The sequence below is a fragment of the Mobula birostris genome, chromosome 3 (genome assembly GCF_030028105.1).
Source record: "Mobula birostris isolate sMobBir1 chromosome 3, sMobBir1.hap1, whole genome shotgun sequence".
In the NCBI taxonomy this organism is placed as follows: Eukaryota; Metazoa; Chordata; class Chondrichthyes; order Myliobatiformes; family Myliobatidae; genus Mobula; species Mobula birostris.
Window position 1 is genome coordinate 62,422,074 of NC_092372.1, and position 23,791 is coordinate 62,445,864.

The following is a 23,791-nucleotide window of genomic DNA, read 5'->3' on the forward strand; positions in this document are numbered from 1 at the left end:
AACTATTATTTCTTTAACATGGTACATGTCCACTCCACTCTTAAACTGCAAAAATAATCACATTTAACTCATTCACCTATGTAGACTGATCACCTAACTTACTCTAGGTTCATTTGTCACTCCACGTCTATCTCAGTCACTCGCTGTCCATCCATCCCTAACCTGTACATTTACCAGCTCAGTCACCTTGCATCTATCACAGCATTACTGATGAAGACACACCACTGTCATTTATGAAGGTTCCAATAACAGAAATATAGGCATTCAGAAAGAATGCTTTCTTCTGAAATTGAATGGACTGCTTCCTAAACATGAATCAAGTAATATTCCGAAATAATTAAATATTGGCCATGGATGATCAACTATGTGAAGTTCAAATTATTTCATGGTATCACTCAAAATAATAATCTTACAATTCCCTGCAGTAGAATGCAAATATATTAAAATGTAAACTCAAACTTTCATAAGAACACACAGTAACATGTTGAAATGCTAATTACTGAATATGGTACCTACCAGTCTTCATTATTTATTGAACAGCTCCAAGCAAGTATATTTATATAACAGGATACCAGTGCATAGTTTAGATAGAATTATGCTGCATTCTTGCAAGCACTGTGGTATGATCAGATTACAATTGACTGGACTAAGTTTTCACTACATACCATATAAAGAAACACAAATTATAAAAATGAACGTCCTATTATGTGCTGCATGCTGAAAACTTGGCTGCACAGTAACACCATTCTTTCCTGAGCCAGTGCTTTATAATTTGACATAAGCAATTGTGTAAAACCTGCTTAACACCAAGCCCTTTGGCAATTTAAAATAAAAGTTAACTTCATAAAAATGGATACTGAAATAGTTATGCACACTAAAATGTGTTCACTTTGATGGATATAGTTTTAGTGTGGGCAAAGACTTAAACTAAGTGTCTCACTTATAATATATCGTCAACTTAGCCACTTATCCACAGAATTTTGTCTGTACAAAGCACCACTCAGGTTACGACATGCCTTTTCTCACTAACAATAGATTGAAAGTTTTGGTCAGTTGCAATGTACAACGGAATTGCTCCTGTGTTTACCATCAGATCATAACAAGTCACTTGGCTAATAATATGCCAACTTTAGAATAACTATTAATTTAATTTTTAAACTTTAAGATAATTAACAATGTGAACCTTTATCATCTGGATACTATTGCAAATTGCCACAGGTTAAAATTACACACGCTCCTCACTCCCAAACTCTCACTTAATAGAAGTAGAAGGCTGTGTAATTTGAATACATATCACTGAAGGTAGTCACATCTATAAACGAGATGCCGTCTTGGTACCAAAAATCAGAGTACACTGGGTTATGCATTGCTATGACTGTAGATCGGCTCTTCATGATATTGGAATTGTGCCTTTACCTTCCAGAATACAGTTTCTGCCACTGTTATATCCGATTGTACAAAACAGACTTCCACAAATATTCTCCTTTACTTAATCGTTCTAAAGTCTCAACAACATTAATTATCCATTTCCCCTACCGCTAGTTGCTGTAAGCTTTATCTTTGGCATTTTATGGGATTGTGTCCAGACTTTTATTACGTCTTGAATGACAATGTCATTTGCTCACCAGCATCAAAACAAAGGACGTAGTCATGGAAAAACTGATTGTACTTATGAAAAACTGATATATAAAACTGACGTTTAATGTCAATAAAGTGCTACTCCATGATCTCCACCAACTTGTGCTGATTTCTGGCAGAGAACTGGATTTTCTCAAATCCTGCTATATTTCAATGAACAGTCTATAAATGTCCTTTTGTTCCATGAACAGTAGTGGAGTGAGCTTCAGACTGTTCTGTGTGATTAATTCAATAGCAACCATCTTTCCAGCTTTCATCTCTAATATTGCCGTAAGTCTTCGGAACTGGCAATGATCTATAAATCAATTCAAAGGAAGAAAAGTGAATACATTTAAAGTAGTCTCACAAGTTTGCATTTTTTAATTTTGCAACCCACAAACATCAGAAGCAGAGTACACAGAGCTTCTCAAAACTGCTCTGCAAGTTAATGAGATTTTGGCTGATCTTACCTTGGTCTCCACTTTCCTACTTATGCCACTTAACCCTAGACTTCTCAACCTCACAGTCAACCTAGTCAGTTCAGTTTGGCAACATTTCCTCCACGATCTCCAGCAGCACAGGTGCACCTCAAGGCTGAGTGCTTAGCCCCCTGCTCTACTCACTTTACACTTATGACCGTGTAGCTAAGCATAGCTTCAATGCCATTTTCAAGTTTGATGATGACACCGCCGTCGTGGGCTGAATCGGCATATAGGAAGGAGACTGAAAATCTGGCTGAGTGGTGCCATAACAGCAACCTCTTACTCAGTGTCAGCAAGACCAAGGAGCTGATATTGACTTCAGGAGAAGGAAACCAGAGATTCATGAGCTGGTCATCATCAGAGGATCAGCAACTTCAAATTTCTCCATGTTATTAGTTTAGAGGACCCGGCACACAAGTGCAATTACAAAGGAAGCATGGCAGCAACTCTACTTCCTTAGGAGTTTGTGAAGATTCGGCATGACATCTAATACTCAGGACAAACTTTTATAGATGCGTAATGGACAGTATGTTGACGGGCTGCATCACAGCCCGGTGGAACCACCAGACCATGAAAAGTAGCGGATATGGCCCAGTCCATCACAGGTAAAGCCCTCCCCACCACTGAGCACATCTACATGGAGCAGTGTTACAGGAAAGGAGCATCCATCTCAGGGAACCTTACCACCCAGGACATGCTCTCTTCTCGTTGCTGCCATCAGGAAGGTGGTACAGGAGCATTATGACTCACACCACCGGGTTCAGGAACAGTTATTGCCCCTTATCCATCAGGCTGTTGAACCAAAAAGGATAACTTCACTTGCCCAATCATTGAAATATTCCCAGAACTTACAGATTCACTTTCAAGGACACTTGATCTCAGGTTCTCAATGCTCATTGCTTGTTTATTATTATTTCTTTCTTTTTGTATTTGCAGTTTGTTATCTTTTGCATACTGACTGAATGCCCAAGTGTTCTTTCATTGATTCTGTTATGGCTTTTAGTATGCTCGCAAGAAAATGAGTCTCAGGGTTGTATATGGTGACATACATGTACTTAGAACTTTGGAAAAAAAACTAATTAGATAATATAGTGAAAGATTAGCACAATTTTTTTTTACTAGTTATAATTCCATAATGCTCACTCATGTACAATGTCGTTTGTCCTGACTTGTCACATTAAATATTAAACTTTTCATTCCCCAAGTTTAAATCCAAGTTATTAATTCATACATAGTTCATACAGATTTGAATGTGTGCCTACAAACATACAGATAACCCAAACTTGAAACAAGATAATGTTAGAAACATAGGTAGAGTATATATGAGATTAAACTGCCTGGAATTCGATCTGCTATAAATGTCCCAAATTCAAGTTCTATCCTCAAACTTAGCAAATATATATTGATTTAAATGCAAAATTTGGTGATTTTGTCAAAGCTGAATAGAGTTAGAGTGTAACCAGAGCAGTATTTATACTAGGTTACACAGTTACCCAAGCCGATTTTTCCCAAATTGTTCATCTTTTACATTAGATTCTAATAGCCAGGCTATGGACAATTTAGTCTCGCTTCAGATCAAGTTCATTACCATTAAAAGATTTTATTTACCACATCAAGATTTAAAGTTCAAAGTAAATTTATTAATAAAGCACACGTGTCACGTATAAACCTGAGATTTTTTTTCTTGCAGGCATACTCAGTAAATCTAAGAACCACAATAGAATCAATGAAAGCCCACATCCAACTGGGCGGATAAACAACCAATGTGCAAAAGACAACAAGCTATGCAAAGACTAAAGAGAAAAAATAATACTAATAAATAAATAAGCAATAAACATCGAGAACATGAGATGAAGAGTCATTGAAACTGAGTAATGGTTTGTGGGAACAGTTCAGTGATGAGACAAATGAAGTTGAACGAAGTCAATAATCAGCTCCTTGGTCTTACTGACATTGAGAGGTGGCTGTTAATGGCACCACTCAGCTAGATTTTAAATTTCCCTCCCATTGCCGATTTTTCCACCTTTGATTCGGCTGATGACAGTGGTGTCATCAGCAAACTTAAATATGGCATTGGAGCTGTGCTTAGTCCCCTGCTCTACTTGCTTTATGCTTACGACTGTGTGGCTAAGCACACAGCCTTGTAGTGCACCTATGCTGATGGAGATTGTGGTGAAATGTTGTTGCCAATCCAAACTAACTGGGGTCTGCAAATGAGAAAAATCAAGGATCCACTTGCACAAGGAGGTATTGAGACCAAGATCTTGAAGCATATTGATTAATTTTGAGGGGATCTTCAAAACTTATGAGGCCTTAGAATTAAACTAGTTTGTTTGAAATATAATGGTTGCATTTTAAAAGCTTTGGATTTTATTTTTAATTTACCAACAATACAACTATGCATATCCTCAATGTAGATTAGTTTGTGTCATAATAAGTAAGGCAGGTGCTAGTTTTTCTATTTAAGGGTCATATGTTTTAAAGAGTAGCATGGAAAGCTAGAAAAATAGCACAACTTTTCAAGCAGTAGGTTTTTCCATTTGTCCTTGGGATGCAGTTTATTAGATCTCAAAATATGACCTTCAGACTCCCAGAAAACTTGCAGCATTGCCAGTTCTTTTAATGCTTTATTTCGCATGACAAAAGACACAAATCATGACAATTTAAAATTTTAATATCACATTCTTACCTTCTAACAGGCTGTGCAAGCTTACTCCGAGGCACTGGTAATCCCCCTCCAGCTGAGGCACTAGGTCGTGGTAAGCCACTTCGAATTCCAACACCTTGACCTTTATTGGTGGGGGTAGCACCTGCAGCACTGTGACTTGGTGAACTGTGAGACTGAGCAGAAGGCCCAGGTACAGAACTATTATGACTAGTTGCAGAGCCTGTAGAGACAGGCACTGGATTGACCATTGCTTTTAGTGGCTGTCGAAGAGTTAAAGGTGATGGAGTGGTAGGAAGTCTGAGTTTACACGGAGAAGGTACTGCAAAAATAAAACATGCAATTAAGTTCATTTTAACGGACATTTCACGTGGTCTTATACAGTCTTTTTAATATGAATACTCTTGTAGCTTAACTTCAGTACTCTTAAGGCTTGAAGCCTATATTCCAAAATCTTTCCAACGATTACAAGTCAAATAGCAAAAAAAAATCCCTTGAATGAATATTGTTCTGTTACTGATGCTATCTTTACTAGAATTTAAACAAATAGTCAATTTCAGTTAATTATGAAACTATTAAATAATATTTCTGCAAAGTAATTTCAAACAAGTGTCTCAAATACTTAACCTATTCTTTGTGAAAGTCAGCACGAGTAAGCCTCTGGTTGTGTATCTTTGCAGAAAGCCTTCCAGCTTGTTACATCCACACCCAAGAGAAGTAATCTCTGAGTCTAATAGGACTTCATGCATTAAGTTGGGGAGAATATTTCAAGTATTTAAGTTAATTATCCTCAATAAAAGTAATAGTGAATCAAATTGTTACAGTATTTTTGATGAATTTTTAGAAAATTCCTTGCTATTTAGAAAAAAATCTTCAAAGATCAAATGTTTTTCTTCATATCATTAGATGACAAGAACTGTTCCAATTCGCAATCTACTTGAATTTAAAATTTTGAAAAACAGTTTTGTCTGTACCTCACATGGTAAATAGTGGACAATGATAAATTCCTTTGGAGAAAGCTAATCTCAATTTGAGTTCTTGCTCCACTTTAATGTTCAATTATCTAATGGCAGATACAGTATTACCCCACTATCTCTGCTCTAATAATAGCATTATATTTTGTGGATTGTTCATCATGTAAAACTATCAATTCCTAATATCACCAAACCCATTCAGCAGAGGCAAAGTCAGAGGTTTTCAAAGCAACACAGTAAATGCCATAAGGAGTGGTAATAAGATAAGAATTTCTTTTTCTCTTAAGGATTATATGCATAACTGCAATTGCCTCCAAGGCAGGCCTCAAAAGTGAGTGAATGATGAGAGAAAACTTTGTTACTTGTTTATGGAAAGGAGAAATTAAGTGAACTACTTTGTATTACTGCTGCACCAATGTCCTAGGATAGGCAAAATTGGAACAGATTGCTTTCTCATCCCCTTGACATGACATGCTGCGGGAAAACAAATGGCCATTATTTTTAAATGGGACCTTCCTCCAGAGGTAAAGGCAAGATTTATGTTGGAGTCCTACTTTTTATGCAGGGAGTGGCGGATGTGTGGTGGAAAGTGTGCTGACTGGCTGCATTATGAACTGGTATGGGAACACCAATGCCTTTGATGCAGAAAATCTTACAAAAGGTAGTGGATTCGGCCCAATATATCACATTTAAAGCCCTCCCAACCACTGAGCATATCTACATCCATCATCAAAGATCCTCACCACACAGGCCATGCTCTTTTCTCACTGCTGCTATCAGGTAGAAGGTACAAGTGCCTCAGGACTCGCACCACACCAGGTTCAAGAACAGTTGCTACCCCTCAACCATCAGGCTCTTGAACAAAAGGGGATAAGTACACTCATTCTACTTCTGGTGTTCCCACAACCAATGGTCTCACTTTAAGGACTCTATCTTGTTATTTCATGCTTTGTTATTTATTGCTATTTATTTATATTTGCATTTGCACAGTTTGTTGTTCATAGATTCTGTTTAGAGTTATTGTTCTTTAGGTGTGCTAAGTATGACTGCAGGAAAAGAATCTCAGGGTTGTCTGTGGTGACATTTATGTACTCTGATAATAAATGTTACTTTAAAATTTGAGTGATAAGTATATAGCAATGCATTATTCACATCCCTTAAAAAGATATTAAGTTCATCTCTACGCTATTGAGAAGAAAGGTTTACTAGTCATCACCACTGTGTTCTTTGTGGGAGCATGCCATTGCAAGTTGCATTACAGCAGTGAAGACACTTCTTAATTATTTTATACAATTCAAGTGGCTTGGGACATTTACTAATGGAAAGCCAACTTTGCATTTTCTGCAGTTTTCGTCATTGGTAACTTTACCTCCAAGTTGGTGTCATTCACAAATTTCTCTGATCCACAAGTTCATCTTCAACTTGAATAATTTTTACCCTAGTGGTAATGTGGATAGAGGACCACTTCTTTTCTACCAGATAGGAAACCATTTTAAGCTCCATGTTCTGTTCTATGGCTAGCTGCTAGTCACGCTGCTCCAGAATCTCTGCTATGAAATCTCAAAAGCTTAGAAAGTTTATTTTACGGCACTTTGCCAAAGGCCCTTTGAAACCTCTGAATAATTTGTTTCTCCACTTTGACTTTAATGTATACTTACTCGCTGAAGATTGTTGCTGAATACGGGGTACACCCCCATTTGGCACTTGTAAATTTGAATCACAACTTCTACTACTTTTAACAGATTCTGATGACTGGATATTAGATGCCCTGGATAGATTTGGAAGACTGCGCCTCAACTTTTCTAGAAGAGAGAAATATCCAAGATATTAGTCCTTATAAACCAAGCAAATACTGCAGTCAACAAGCTGCAATGTCAAATGAAACCTCCAAAAGAAATTAATAAAGCAGTGGCAATCCTTTCATTCTGTGTAAACTGAAATAACTTTTTCTACGAAGGGTCCTGACGAAGGGTCTCGGCCTGAAACGTCAACTGCACCTCTTCCTACAGATGCTACCTGGCCTGCTGCGTTCACCAGCAACTTTGATGTGTGTTGCTTAACTTTTTCTAAGCCTAACTTCCCATTATACATTCAACCTCAGTGCTCCTTTTGCCATCACTGCTTAATAAATGTGCTTGTGAGTCATAGCACAAATTTAATGATACGGAAATATGAAAATGAAAAATATTTTCTCGATTCAAGTTGAAATAAGGAATACACGAAAGCAGGAAAGCTAAGGAAATCAAGTTAAAACAGGTATGAGTGAAATGAATAGAAGGGTGCTATATAGCCTTGTGTACTTAACTTTTATGGTGGGGAAATTTTCAGATTTTATAGGTTTAATGAGCTTTCTTTTCCTGTGATGACTGTTACATGAGAATAACTGGAAGGAGTAGGTCAATCAGCCCCTAACGCCACTCCTGTCATTTTATAACTTGGCTGATTCAAAACCTGATTTTTCTATTTTCTCCCCATATCCATCGGCACCATTGTAGTTCACTTTCCACTCTGAATATATTTGATGGCCACTTCACAGCTCTCTAGTTATTTGTTCTCTTATTGGGAAAATAAATGGATGGCCAACTTTCTTGCTGTGACAGATATATTGAAATAAAAGAAACATTATTACTTAGCTACTTAACATTGAACTGAATAAATCTATAGTTATTTAACATATCAGAATCATATCAGAGTGTTTCAAGTATCATTGCTAATCAATGCAGTAGTTATAACATTTAGAACTTGTGATTATGTCCACTACAACTCTACTATCGGTTACCTTCGTTTTTTATAATATTGCATTGGAGGTCTGACGCATGGCCTTGCAATGAGAGACGAGGTTGCTGTAGACGACTGATCATGGGCTGTGGTGAGACAGATGCCCTCCCATAATCCAGACTGCGAGCAGGCGAGCGAGATCGTGGGGAGTTCCGAGGTGAATGCCTGGGTGAGGCTCGTGGGGTGTGCCGTGGAGATGGAGTGAAACGGTTCAGGGAAGGGTGCACAGCATGAGGAACACACTCTTCTTCATCTTCTAGACTCTGAACATCAAACTCCTGATCACTGAATGTACCTCGTCTTGTTGAATGGCAAGAAGAACCAGAGCTACGTCTTGACGTACTAGCTGCATACTCCTGTCTAAGACCTAAGAATAATAAAAGTAGTGAACAAGGGAATACCATATTTTGTCTAAGGCAGTGGTTCCCAAACTTTTTTTGGGTTACTGGCCCCCTTGGCTCCTAGGCAACATCCCCAGTGCACCCCTGTCCCTTTCTAGCCATTACATAAAAACTATAAAGAATCTTGATTTATGATGCACAGTGAAAGAAAACAGGAATTGAAACTTCAAAGCAGTGACAAATAATTGCAAAAGCTATTCAAATCTGTTTAAAGCTACAAATAAAATTTCTTTATTTACAGTAAAAACCATTTTATCAACAATTTTTAGAGTATTCATACAATTCACTACGTCATTGCTTTTTCCTCCTTTCAATGATATGGATAGGCTTAGTGAGGTTGTATCAGTTTCTCAACATTAAACTAAATGTCACTTAGGAGTTGTCACATAGTTCCACGTTCAGTAACTTGCAGTCTGTTTCATTGCTTTGAAAAGTTGGATGATTGCACTGAAACCTTGCTCCACTAAATATCATGTTGGAAAGGCAACAAAGAACATCTTGACGTTTTTCTACAGTGTAGGATGGCATTCAGAGATTTCTTTTTGCAGCCAAATGTTTTGATATGTTTTCTAGTACAAGTAATTTTGTAGTGAGGTCAGTTCTTCCTCCATCATTCCTGTTAATTCCTCATTACAAATGTTCGGGAATGGATTTATTACCCAATCTGGAATTTGGATTGAGAGAAGGTCCTAAAATCTCTTTGACAAGTCTTTATGAAGCTCAGCCAGGTGGGCACTGTATACTTGAAGATCATCATCTGGTATTTTTTTCTCTTCCCATCTGTTGCACAAGCAAGAATGTCGGTGAGCAGGATGTCCTTCTCTTTGAAAAATTGCTCAACTAACCAAAAAACTGACTCCCTTTCTGCATCAATTTCCAGTCCCCTCGGAAATAACAACTCTTGAACCATGCTTGCATCTTTTATGAAGCAAGCATAATCAAGCAGCAAAGATTTGCTGCCTGACAAAGTTGACCCAACCAACTGTAGAACAAATTGTTGTCCTAAGTATGTTACACAATGTGTCTTCCACATTCTCAGACATTTTAATTTGTCTTTGAACAGAGTTGTTGCTGAGTGGAATCACTTTAATTATTTGATCAAGTGACTAATGCAAAACTGCACTCAGAACCTCCCTTACTGCTGGCAGAATCAGTTCTTCCTCAATTATATGGGACTGTTCCAGATTTAGCAATTAACAATGAAATGTTGTATGAAGCACGCAAACCATCACTGACAAGATGTTTTAAGATGCTTTTCGTTTCTGAAAGTTTTCACGTAAGCCAAGTTCTTGCCTGCTTTATCAGAATGTATTCTCTTCAAATGTTCAAGGAGCCTACACAATTTCATTGCCTCATTTGAAAAAACTTTCACCAGACAGACACATTGGCTGCTTGGTACTGGTATAGATCCATATGTCAGATACTCTACATTATACTGTCTACATATTTTCATTTGGTCTGCTTCTGCCATTTTCGTTATGGATCAACAACCATGGTCAATCACCTATTAAGTCCAAAATCGAACACTGCGATCAATAAAGGGGAAAGTAATGACCTCAGGCAAAACCTGAATCTCTGCCTGAAGATACATAAAGTGCAGCAACAATATCTCGGTTGGGTTGTGGGCTAGAGAAATGCAGTCAAGACCATCGCAAGGGCAGATTCTGAACTTTACCCCATTGAATGCCATACCCTGATTCACCGGAATTGCGTAACTGCATGATTAGACTATGGGAATCGTACTAGCTAGCACTGTACTACAGTAGTGATTGGCAATAATATGCAGGCCAGGTCTGGAAATAATAAAGATTTCTTCAGTCGAGAATTCTCATGATATGCCAAATACAAAAATGCCACATTGGTCTTCAACAACTATAGTGTACTTTAAGCAAAGTCTAAGAAAATGGTGGGTTAGCAAGAGAGGTGGTGATTGCATGAATTTTGTAATCAATAATGAGGCGCTGAGGATCAAATGCTTGTAATAAGTAATTCACGCCTTATATTAAGTTCATCACTCAGCTGACCTCACTGCCTCCTTTATCTTTATCAACTCTTTAGAAACTCCCACCACCAGCTTGGGCGGGGGGGGGGGGAGGAATGTTACCCATTTTAGGAACCACAGTAAGGTGACATTACTGAAATTATATAGTTAGGAATTTTTTCACACCCCAACCAAGGTGGTCTGCTGCTTAAACTCTTATTCAAGCCTTCATTACTTCTTGATTTATACTTCTGAGTTGCTTCTTGCCTGACACTATCCATAAACTTAAACTCACACAAATTCTGGCATTTATGCCATCTTCGGCATTGCAAGAATATATTATTTCTCATTTTATAATACCCTCTACATAAACTCCAAATTCTTACAAGCTCTAGACTGATAGAGATAACTGACTAGCCCTCTCCCCCTTCCACCAAGTGGTTCACAAGCATCTTCAACGGCAATCATTCCACTATTAGAGGCTGTGCGTCCAGCTTTGGAATTCCCTTCCCAAATCCCTTGTTCTCCCTCTATTACACAACAAACCCTTTAAAACCCACTTTTTGGATCCATTTTCGTCAGATTAAACATTGCCTGTGACACACCTTGAGCTGTTTCACTGTGTTTAGTGGGCCATACACCCATTGTTATTACTACTATTCATTTGGAGTACCATACTGAATCCTTAAATCCCTATTTTGTTTTTGGCAAGTCTTGTTATATGACCTTAACAGTAGGCAATCTCAAATTTACCCAGCTCCAGCCAGAAGCACGTTCAGGACCCAGGAAAAAAAAAGTATTATAGAACTACAACAGAATAATATCAATTGCTGAAAAAAAAAGAAATAACTGGATCATAAATAGTCAAAATCAGCACGTTTGTTTCAGGTTAATACATACTCTCTTCCTGCATTCGAGCTAGGATTTGTACATCTGTGACATCAGCAAGCTTGTAGCCGGATCCCAATGAGTCTTCGTCTACTTCGGAAGCGCTTAGCTCACTATCCACAGATGATGGAGGGCTGAGGGGATTTTGGTCTATGGAACCTTTAAAATAACCTAATGTAGATAAGAGGAACATGGTAATAGTTTGTTTTGGCTCTTATAATAGAAATATTAGTATTCCCACTCATAACAACAAAACCTAAGAAACAAAGACAACAGACTTCTAAGAAACTAGTTGTACCTTCCATTCTACATAGTGGAAATGCTCTATGAGGTTTCAGAAAAATCAGGATGTTAAAAACAATACAACTAGAAGATTAGAAAGCAACCATAATATTGCTTAAGATATCAATGATGATGCTTTTTGGTCCATTCACTTTCTCAGAGCTACTCAATTACTTCAATTCCCTCTAACCTGCAAGTCCTGCTGAAGGGTTTTGGTCCGAAACGTCTAAAGTACTCTTTTCTGTAGATGCTGCCTGGCCTGCTGAGTTGCTCCAGCGTCTAGTGTGATTTGCCCAATCTCAGCTTTTACACATTAGCCTTCATAAGTTGAAGTACTGAGTACAGGAAATGGGATGTTATGTAGAAGTTGTACAAGATGTTGGTAAGGCCTAATTTGGAGCATTAGACACTAGAATATTACAGCACAGTACAGGCCCTTCGGCCGTTGATGTTATGCCGACCCATATATTCATTAAAAAACGTACTAAACCCACACTACCCCATAACCCTCTATTTTTCTTTCATCCATGTGCCTGTCCAAGAGGCTCTTAAATACCCCTGTTTTAGCCCCCACCACCATCCCTGGCAAGTCATTCCAGGCACCCACAACCCTCTGTATAAAAAAAACTTTACCCCTGACATCTCCCCTAAACTTCCCTCCCTTAACTTTGTACATATACCCTCTGGTGTTTGCTATTCGTGCCCTGGGAAACAGGTACTGGCTATCCACCCTATCTATGCGTGCAGTTTTAATCAACTACTTACAGGAAAGATTAAATAAGGTTGAAAGAGTACAGAGAAAATTTACAAGGATGTTGCCAGGACTGGAGGATCTGAGTTATAAGGAAAGATTAAATAGGTTGGAACTTTATTTCCTAGAACATTGAGATTTGAGGGGAGGAGATTTGGTAGGGGTATACAGAATTATGAGGGATATAGATAGGATGAATGCAAGCAGGCTTTTCCCAGAGATAGGGTGAGACAACAACAAGAGGTCATGGGTTAAGGATGAAAGGTGAAATATTTAAGGGGAACAGGAGGGGTAACTTCTTCACTGAGAGAGGTGAGAGTATGGAATGAGCTGCCAGCGCAAGTGGTGGATGCAATTTTGATTTCAACGTTTAAGAGAAGTTTGGATAGGTACATGGATGGGAGGGGTATAGAGGGCGGTGGTCCGGGTGCAGGTTGATGAGACCGAGCAGTTTGAATGGTTCAGCACGGACTGGATGGGCTGAAGGGCCTGTTTCTGTGCTGTAGCTAAACTTGTTACAGGTTACAAGTTATGTACTGACTGGACCAACTGATGCATAATCACGAAAGGTAGTAGTAAATATGAGGTGCTTTGAGCCAAATCTCTGATGGTCTTAATGAAAACTTTACTTCCAGGGAAGTATACACTCAGGACAATTAATTCGTTTGACGAACACTACAGTTTTAAATTTGCATAGGCCTGAAACAATTTTGAAATCCAGACTTTTCCCTGCCCCTTCAGTTCATTACATCTGAATTACTTCCACCACCCATCAAATCAAAACTCTCACAAAAAAATGCATGCACAGCTAATTAAATTTTCTAAACTTCACCACTTTTCTCCTCAGCCACAAAAATAGATAATACTTTGGTCAGAGTGAGGAAATGTGTGTGAGCATTTAATTGATCATTTGTCTTGGATTGAACAATTTGAAGTCTAGCATTTGAAGGATATAATTAAAAATAGAGGAAAGAACAGTATTTATACAATTTGTAATTTTCTACTGAACAATAATTTTATCACAGCATTTTCACTTTTAGTCAATTTTTCATTTTCTCTGCAATCAGCATGACAACAGCATTTATCAATCTTACCAGTGTAGAAATAAAATTGCATTAACGTCACTTGAAATTACTGTGGAAGGAAATCTTGAATTATGTATGATTCTAAACGCCTAGTCTCAAGTATATCAGAGCATTACGGAAGTTAATAATAAAACCAGATGCTCAAACTGACATCAGCCTGGGCATGGACACAATACACACCCAATTCAGTCATCAATGCAAAATCCTCAGTTTCTTGGGATGTATCAAAATTGAAAGACCTAGTCTAGACTAGGCAGGGCAGCCCAACAAAACCACACACACAGAATTATGCATTTTAACTAAAGTCCCAGGTTCCATGGCTGTAACCAAATTTTCCACTCAAAAATGGAATTCAGATTTATCAATGATAAACCAATGGTACTTAAAATCAAACTTTGATGCAATGAAGTATCTGACATTGTGAACAATTATGAAATATTTCATGGTTACTATGATATTAACATTATAATACCTGTAGTCCCAGGCATCATCAACTGTTTCACATGTGAAGCAGATCGAACTGGAGTGGAGGATGGGGAACTGAAGCCACTGCCAAAAGGACTGCTGCTTCTATTTGGACTGAAAGGACTAGGGTAATTCGCAGGATAGTAAGAGCTACTAAACAGGCTGCGTCTTTTGGAATCTGCAAAATTAAAGAGTAATGTCAATTTCCACCACAATTTCTATTAGAGCTGGGTAAACAATATTGCTTATGCTATATGACCAATAATCCAGGAGCCATATCTATGGATAGGAAAATGCAATCAAATTGCATAAAAACATACAAGGAACTTGATTAAAGTAGAATCAACAAGCCAGAGATATCACAAATCTGAAATAAAACCAGAAAATGCTGGAAATAGACGTGCCACCTGAAACATTCTCTCATGCTCCACCATCACCTCTTAGGTACAGGTGGCTCCCGTTTTTCGAACATTCGCTTTACGACAGCTCGCTGTTGCGAAAGACCTACATTAGTACCCGTTTTCGCTAACCAAAGAGGATTTTCGCTTTTATGAAAAAAGACACCCGCTTTATATGTGTGTTTACCCCGAGAAAGACTACCATGACCGTGAAGCCTTGTGCGAGCAGTTGTGTGCGCATGTGTGTACGTGCCGTTTTATTTTTCTCCAAATCAATTTTGGCTCACTGCCTTCCCGATTTTGACAAGTGAAACTACACTGTACATACATTATTTCTACTTTATATAGGCTGTGTATTTATCATATTATTCCTGCTTTTACTATATGTTCATGTTATTTTAGGTTTTATGTGTTATTTGTTATGATTTGGTAGGTTATTTTTTGGGTCTGGGAATGCTCAAAAATTTTTCCCATATAAATTAATGGTAATTGCTTCTTCGCTTTACAACATTTTGGCTTACAAACTGTTTCATAGGAATGCTCTACCTTCCGATAGCGGGAGAAACCTGTACTTGGAGACCCCATCTTTCTCCCACCCCACCTTCCTTGAACACCCTAAACCCCTGCTCCCGTCAATCCCAGCTCTACTGCCTGCTGTGTCTGCACCATTTCCACTGAACTTCCCCTCTGAGGCGGTATGTTCTGTCCTCAGCAAGGGTCTTACCTTTGTCCCCCTTCACCCACACCTCAGCAAGTTCTCCGCTTTCCGCAGGGATTGCTCCCTCCAAAATACCCTTATCCATTTGTCTGTCTCCACTATTCTCCCTCCTGGTACTTACCCCTGCAAGCAGCCAAAGTACTAAACCTGCCCATTCATCTCCTCCCTCATCTCCATTCAGGGCCCCAAACAGCCCTTCCAGGTGAGGCAACACTTCACCTGCAAACCTGCTGGGATCATCTTTTGTATCTGGTGCTCCCTGTGCGGCCTCCTCTACACTGGGGAACCACTTCGTTGAGCTCCTCTGTTCCATCTGCCTGAAGTGGAACTTCCCAGCCCTAATAGTTAGATTCCTGTTACCATTCTCATTCCGACATGATAGTCCATGGTCTCCTTGTGTCATGATGGAAGAGCCATCACCCCATCAAGTGGAGAAGCAACACCTTGTATTCTGTCTGGGAATCCTCCAACCTGATGGCATGAATATTGACTTCTCCTTTCGGTAGGAAAAAAACTTTTCCTGCCCCTCCCCTGTTCTTCCATTCCCAACTCTGGCCTCTTACCACTTCTCACCTGCCGGTCACCTCACCCTGGTGACCCCCCTCCTTCATTTTCTCTTCAGATTCCTTTCTCTCCAGCTCTTTACCTTTCCTATCCAGCTGGATTCACCTATCACCCTCTAGCTATCCTCCTTCCCCTTCCCCCACCTTTTTATTCTGGCTTCTTCTCTCATTTCCAGTCCTGAAGAAGGTCATGGCCCGAAACAATGACTGTTTGTTCATTTTCATGGATGCTCCATGATCTGCTGAGTTCCTCCAGCATTTTGTGTGTGTTAACCTGAAACATCAACCGTTTCCCTTTCCATAGATGCTGCTTTACCTGCCGACTGTTTCCTGCTATCTTTATTTTTATTAGGAAGTTAAATGTTAGAAGTTTGATCACCTTTACTCTCAGGTCATAATAATTGCTCATTCATTACTTCTGGAGAAGGAATTCTTGTCCTATGTATGATTCTGGACTCTCAGCCCCTTAAGTCTATCAGAAGCACCACAGAGATTAACAAGATTAAAACCAGATGCACAATCTGACACCAGTTTCAGCACTGGATACAAAATACACCCCATGTGGTCAATGTAAAACATTCACCATCCTGGGGATTTGTCAGATTGAAACGCTTATCCTAATGACTAGACAGGGCAGTTTAACACAATCATACAAACAGAATTATAAATTTCAGCTCAAGTCTCAAACTCTATCACTGTTTTAAAATTCTCAAAAAATTTAGTTTATGTTCCTAACCAAAATTCAGATTAAATCATAAAACTGAAAATAATCCATTATCTTGTAAATTAGCTTTAAAAACTGGACCACATCTGAAGAACTTTATCTTCATCTAATTCTGTTCTCATATCAGTTTCTTATTTTAAAACTGTAATGATTTTAACTGACTAGTCCAAGAAATTCTTGGACACCCTCTCTCATTCTAATCTCTATAATCACAATCTTATCTACAACTCTTTCCAATGTGTTAACTTACCCCAAGTTGCATTTAGCCATTGTTCAGATCCTCATTAACCTGTAATGACTACCTATTTAACAATGTCATACTCTCCTTTCTAATTCTCCTTATAGCTTGCACACGTTTCTCTATTGTTCCTGTCCACCAATCCAATACTTGATCATCACAAAATTTTCTTCCATGTTTGCATGACCTCATTTGCTCCAATGTTCCTTTCGACATCTTTCATTCTTTACAAACACAAGTTTATTAGTACAGACTGAGCGCCAAAGGTTGCGGTTGCCAGTTTGTCTGTGGCAAGTGATGGGTGAACCTTGAAGAACTAAACCTCCTTTTGCCACAATGCTTGTCCTTTATTCTACAATTGCCTTGAAGTCATGATTTAGCCCTGGTTCAATAAGGAGTGCAAAATTATCAGGCCTATTCAAAAGTGCAGGTGCCAACTTGGTGAATGTTCATCACAGGTTTGAACAGTAAATGTATGCAATGGACAGTATTATGTAATCCACAATCAATATATCAGATCAAATCTCTTCAGTCTTGCCACAGCTAACTATGACAGAAGGCAGCTCCTCAGTAATGGTGGGACCTAGTATGTGACTTCTAAAACAAAGCTAAGGCATTCAGAACCACATTCAACAGATTTATTGAAAAAATCATCCCAGCCAACCCAAGTCCTTTCATGTGTTACCAAGAAATGGTTGACAGCCTGAGATACAGCAAAGACAATGGGACAATCATTGATACCTGGACTCTCTCGCGCACGCACACACACACACTCACTCACAAGAACATAAGAAATAGGAGCAGGAGTAGGCCATCCGGCCCGTCGAGCCTGCTCTGCCATTCAGTAAGATCATGGCTGATCTGTCTGTAAACTCAGCTCCATCTGCCTGCCTTTTCCCCATAACCCCTAATTCCCTTACTATGTAAAAACCTATCTAATTGTTTTTTAAACATATTTAGTGAAGAAGCCTCAACTGCTTCCCTGGGCAGAGAATTCCACAGATTCACCACTCTCTGGGAAAAAGTTTCTCCTCATCTCTGTCCTAAATCTTCTCCCCTGAACCTAGAGGCAATGTCCCCTAGTTGTAGTCTCACCTACCAATGGAAACAACTTTCCTACTTCTATCTTATCTATCCCTTTCAAAATTTTATATGTTTCTATAAGATCCCCTCTCATTCTTCTGAGTTCCAGAGTATAGTCCTAGGCGACTCAATCTCTCCTCACAAGTTAACCCCTTCATCTCTGGAATCAACCTGGTGAACCTCCTCTGTACTGCCTCCAAAGCCAGTATATCCTTCCCTAAGTACGGAGACCAGAACCGCACACAGTACTCTGGGTGCAGTCTCACCAGTACCCTGTATAGTTGCAGCATGACCTCCCTGCTCTTGAATTCAATCCCTCTAGCAATGAAGGCCAACATTCCATTCGCCTTCTTAATAACCTGTTGCACCTGCAAGCCAACTTTTTGCAATTCATGTACAAGTATTCCCAAGTCCTACTGCACAACAGCATACTGCAATCTTTCATCAGTTAAATAATAATCTGCTCTTCTATTATTCCTTCCAAAGTAGATGATCACGCATTGTATTCCTCAAACATACTTTATTCTGCTTGTGCACAAGGTGAACAGCATGGTTCCTGTCATCTCACTGTTCTGCAGCCAGGAGAGAAAAATGCTGTTTTTATACAGAGTATCCTTTCTGTAAGATGGCAGTGTGCTTGGACTCAGTGGCCACTCTAGGTCGATCAAAGGTGTATTTGTTCATCTTTTTTTTTTAAAAAAAGAATCCATCACAAGTACCTGCTGGATACTAAGATCATCAAGTACTGCAGGACTGTCCCATCAGTGAGTTGCTCAATAGTGATGGAACTGGACTTACTGTGTACCTTAGTTGTGTTGTTGCCCGGACTTGTGTACCATTGTGCAATCCAACAAATGGAGTGAGTGATAGTCCTGGATGGTTTTATAGTGATCACAAGACCCTGTTGGACATTGGTAACAGAATACTGGTTAACTGGCAAGACCAATGATGGGGAAACTGCATTGCCTCGATTGGGGAGGACTAGGCCACAGTGTTGTCTGCTGCAGCCACCCCGGGGAAGACACCCTGCCCACCACACGCCCCCCCACCCCCCGGCTTTTGCTCAGTGGAAGAACAAGCTGGCCTAGGACAATCTACATTATGTCACTTAGAGACTTGGGCTACATTATTTTCTTTCTTGGTGACTGCTTTTCTGAAATAATAACCATGTGTGCTGTGTGCTGTTGGTATTATGTTTGTGCCTTGGCCCTGGAGCAATGCTGTTTCGTTTGGCTATATTCATGTATAAACTGCCGCTGTAAGAATAGATGGAAAAGTGAGTCTGTTTACGAAAATCAAGAGAGATGTTAGACAAAGGTGTTCTCTTCCCTGATTTGTTTAATGTGTACAGTGAAACAATATTACAAAAAAGAGACATCTTGGGAATCAAAGTTGGCGGTGAAAACATCACTAATTTCAGATATGCAGATGACACTGTGTTAATTGTAAATACGGAGGAAGAACTACAAGACTTAATTGACACAGTTGTTGAAGAAGGTGCAAAAATGGGTCTATCAATTGCCAAAAGACAGAATGTATGGTGATATCCAAAAAGAAGGAGAATCCTATCTGCAGGCTGAGAATAAATGGGGAAGACATAAAACAAGTACAGAACTTTTGCTACTTAGGAAGCTGGGTGACATCAGATGGCAGGTGCGACATAGACACCAAAAGAAGAATAGGGATGGCACAAGACACCTTTACGAGAATGAAGAGTATACTGACCAACACTAAACTAGGCATGACAACCTGCCTCAGAGAACTGAAATGTTACGTTTATCCAGTTATGTTATATGGCTCAGAATGTGGGACAATATCTAGTAAAATGAGGAAACGAATTGAAGTAGTAGGGAGGTGGTTTTTGAGGAGGATGCAAAGAATGTCATGAACGAAATGAATATCTAATGAGGATGTCATGAACAGAGCAAGCACAAAAAGGGAAGTAATATATGAGATCATGAAAAGGCAACGTAACTTCATTGGACATGTGATTAGGAAAGAGGAGTTAGAATGCATGGTAATTATGGGAAAGATTGAAGGGAAGAAAGCAAAAAGAAGGCAAAGACAAATGATGATGGAGATAGCAGCCAGAGAACTGGAAATGAATACCAATGAATTGATCCACTTGATCCGAAACAGGAGTGTGTGGGCCATGACAGTCACTTCTCGTCTCCCTTAGTGCTATTGGGAACTGCTGCCAGTTGACGAGTACTCAAGAGGCAGCATTTGGTATGGGACTTGTTGAAACCATACCTGGGGAAGGCAGGGATAGAGTAGGTTATAGTCACCAGTTCATCTTCAGACTCTGTTGCCAATTGTTTCTTTACAAGCACTGAGGTAGACGCTATTATATTTTGTCTGTTCTTTCAGTCCCCTTTCCCTTAATTTTGTGCAGGTTCTTTGTTTTTTAAAAAAAAACAACAACAGGTTTCTACAGTTTTTGCATTTCATGTCTACATTGGACGAACACAGGCCATCCTACAGTCACTAATGAGTGTAATGTTCAATCCTATTCTCTACATCTCAGTAAAAGTAGCAATCTATAGCTGCGCATACCAAGGCAGAGCTAACTTTTAGGTCTTAGGGGACAGATGTTACTTGCTGAACAGTGACCATCTCCAATATAGCAAGTCTAACTAATTAATATTGACATTCAATGATAATTACCATAACTGGGGATCCAAAACATTAACGTCCTAGGAGATCACCATTGCACAGAAGCACATGTGGAGCTGCCACAGTGACACCAAGATTACAAAAGCAGGTTAGATGCTGGGCTTCCTGTCCAGTAATTCACTTCCTGATACAATGCTTTTAAAAGTATTCACCCCCCACCTTGGAAGTTTTCATTTTTTGTTTTACAACATTGAATCGCAATGGATTTAATTTGGCTTTTTTGACACTGATCAACAGAAAAAGACTCTTCCGTGTCAATGTGAAAACAGATCTTTACAAAGTGTTCTAAATTAATTACAAATATACAACACAAAATAATTGATTGTACAAGTATTCACCCCCTTTAATATGATGCACAAAAATCATCACTGGTGCAGCTAACTGGTTTTAGAAGTCATAATTAGTTAAATGGAGATCACCGTGTGCAGTCAAGGTGTTTCAACTGATTATAGTGAAAATACACCTGTACCTGGAAGGTCCAAGGGCTGGTGAGTCAGTGTCCTGGAAAAAACTACACCACAAAGACAAAAGAACACTCTAAGCAACTCCGCAAAAAAGGTTACTGAAAAGCAAAAGGCTGGAGATCGATACAAGAAAGTTACTGAATATCCCTTGGAGTAAGTACAGTTAAGTCAATCGTCAAAAAATGGAAAGAATATGGCACAGCTATAAATCTGCCTAGAGCAGGCTGTCCTCAAAAACTGAGTGACTGTGCAAGAAGGGGACAAGTGAGGGAGGTCACCAAGAGACCTATGACAACTCCGGAAGAGTTACAAGTTTCAGTGGCTGAGATGGGAGAGACTGCGCAGACAACTGTTGCCCGGGTGCTTCACCAGTTGCAACTTTATGGGAGAGTGGCAAAGAGAAAGCCACTGTTGAAAAAAAAACTCACATGAAATCTCAGCTAGAGTTTGCCAGAAGGCATATGGGAGACTCTGAAGTCAGCTGGAAAAAAGTTCCAAGGTCTGATTAAACCAAACTTGAGCTTTTTGGCCATCAGACTAATTGCTATGTTTGGCATAAGCCAAGCACTGCACATCATCAAAAACACACCATCCCTACCGTGAAGCATGGTGATGGCTGATCATGTTGTGGGGATGCTTCACTGCAGCAGGCCCTGGAAGGCTTGTGAAAGTAGAGGGCAAAATGAATGTAGCACAGTAGAGGGAATTCCTGGAGGAAAACAAAAGAACTGATTTGGAAAAAATTGTTTTCCAGCAAGACAATGACCCCAAGCATAAAGCCAAAGCTACTCAGAAAGGCCTGTAAAACAACAAGGTTAATGTCCTGGAGTGGCCAAGTCAAGAGTCCAGACATCAATCTAATTGAGAATTTGTGGCTGGACTTGAAAAGGCCTGTTCACTCATGATCCCCATGCAAGCTTGAGCAGTTCTGTAAAAAAGGGGAAAAATTTCAGCGTCCAGATGTGCAAAGCTGATAGAGGACTACCCACACAGACTCAAGAATGTAATTGCTGCCAAAGGTGCATCTACTAAATACTGACTTGATGGGGGTGAATGCTTATGCAATCAATTATTTTGTGTTTTATATTTGTAATTAATTTAGATCAACTTGTAGAGATTGATTTTCACTTTGACACAAGAGTCTTTTTCTGTTGATCAGTGTCAAACAGAGTCTAGTTAAATCCGCTGTGATTCAATGTTGTAAAACAATATCACATGAAAACTTCCAAGTGTGGGGTTAATACCTTTTATAGGCATTGTACCCAAAGGTCTTTTCACTAGCAGCATGATGGAATACTCTTCACTTGCATGCATGAGGTCGGCTCCAATAACTCAAACGTATCATCCAGGACCATGCAGCCTGCTTGAATGGTACTCCATGAACTACCCCATAACTTCTTTCCATACATCTCTGGTGCATTTTGGCTGCAGCATGCATCATCTATGAAATGTACTCCAGTTACTTACTGAGCTCATTGATGGCACCTTCCGGATTCATGGTCTTCATTACCAAAAATTACAAAGGCTGCAGACACATGAAAGCACCAGCATTGTAGATTCCCCTCCAAGTTGTATAGATCTTTACTTGAAATTTTGTAGCTAATTCTTTTTTGTTGCTGGGTCTGCATATTGAAACACTCTACCTAACGGAATGCACAAGTAGCTTCAGGATAAGAACCAGTGCTTCAAGGCAGCAGCTGACTGGGACAAGCTTTGCAAAGGGCAATTCAGAATGGGCAGTAAGTGCTGGCCTTTCTAGCAATGCCAGAGTCTTAAAAAAAAATGACATTAATTAACCATCCTACCTCTCAGCTCATTTGTTCTCTTGTACTCAATGACTCATACTGCCTTTATCCAGCAACATGTAAATTTTAAAATTCTTACACTTATTTTCACATTACTCTAGTCTTATTCCTCTCTGCAGAAATACAAGTTTGAGATTGTGCTCCTCAAATTTGAATCCCTTGATTATTCCCAAGTATAATTGCTCAGTCACTGAAGATTACACCACCAGCTCCATGTGCTCTAAATAGTCTAGAATTTTTAATTACAATTCCTTTAGATCTGTTTCTCCTCCTTTAAATTGCTCAAACAAAGATCATGATCTGTTGATTTAGTATCCCATTTGGTCTGGTATCAACATTAGTCCAATAAATACTGGAGTGCTTTAAGGATCTAGTCAACAATGGAAGAGAATGCTGTAGACTGCAGGAATATACTAATAGACAGGACTTGAACATGAGACTTGACAAATGAATTCAGTTGAGACAAGAGTGAGATAATATACTTAGAAAGATAAATAAAAGGCAAGTACTGAATCAGAACAGAAGGACTTTTTAATGCTTACCCATAAATTTATGAAGTCAGCAGGGCAGGGAGATGAGACAAACATATGAAATATTTTCTGTTACTGATTAAAACAGAACACATGTTTGAGGAAGTCTCACTAGAGAACAAGTTTTGATTACCACATTTAGGGAAGGAGACAAAAGCTTCACAGATTGTACAGAGCATACTATGTGATATTCAGCCAATGACTAATCTGTAAAATAGTCAGC

General features: G+C 39.2%; 1 protein-coding gene across 1 annotated transcript in view; it reads right to left on the minus strand.

Moving 5' to 3' along the window:
* Positions 1–369: 369 nt before the first annotated feature.
* Positions 370–23,791, minus strand: part of slain2 (SLAIN motif family, member 2) — a 51,045-nt gene continuing 27,623 nt past the window's right edge. Inside the window, exons 3-8 of the mRNA XM_072252746.1 lie at positions 14,377–14,547; positions 11,799–11,957; positions 8,518–8,883; positions 7,397–7,540; positions 4,789–5,086; positions 370–1,933 (exon numbers count right to left, since the gene is read on the minus strand). Of these exons, the coding sequence (XP_072108847.1) occupies positions 1,867–1,933; positions 4,789–5,086; positions 7,397–7,540; positions 8,518–8,883; positions 11,799–11,957; positions 14,377–14,547 (1,205 nt within the window). The 3' untranslated portion in view covers positions 370–1,866. The remainder of the gene's footprint in view (positions 1,934–4,788; positions 5,087–7,396; positions 7,541–8,517; positions 8,884–11,798; positions 11,958–14,376; positions 14,548–23,791) is intronic.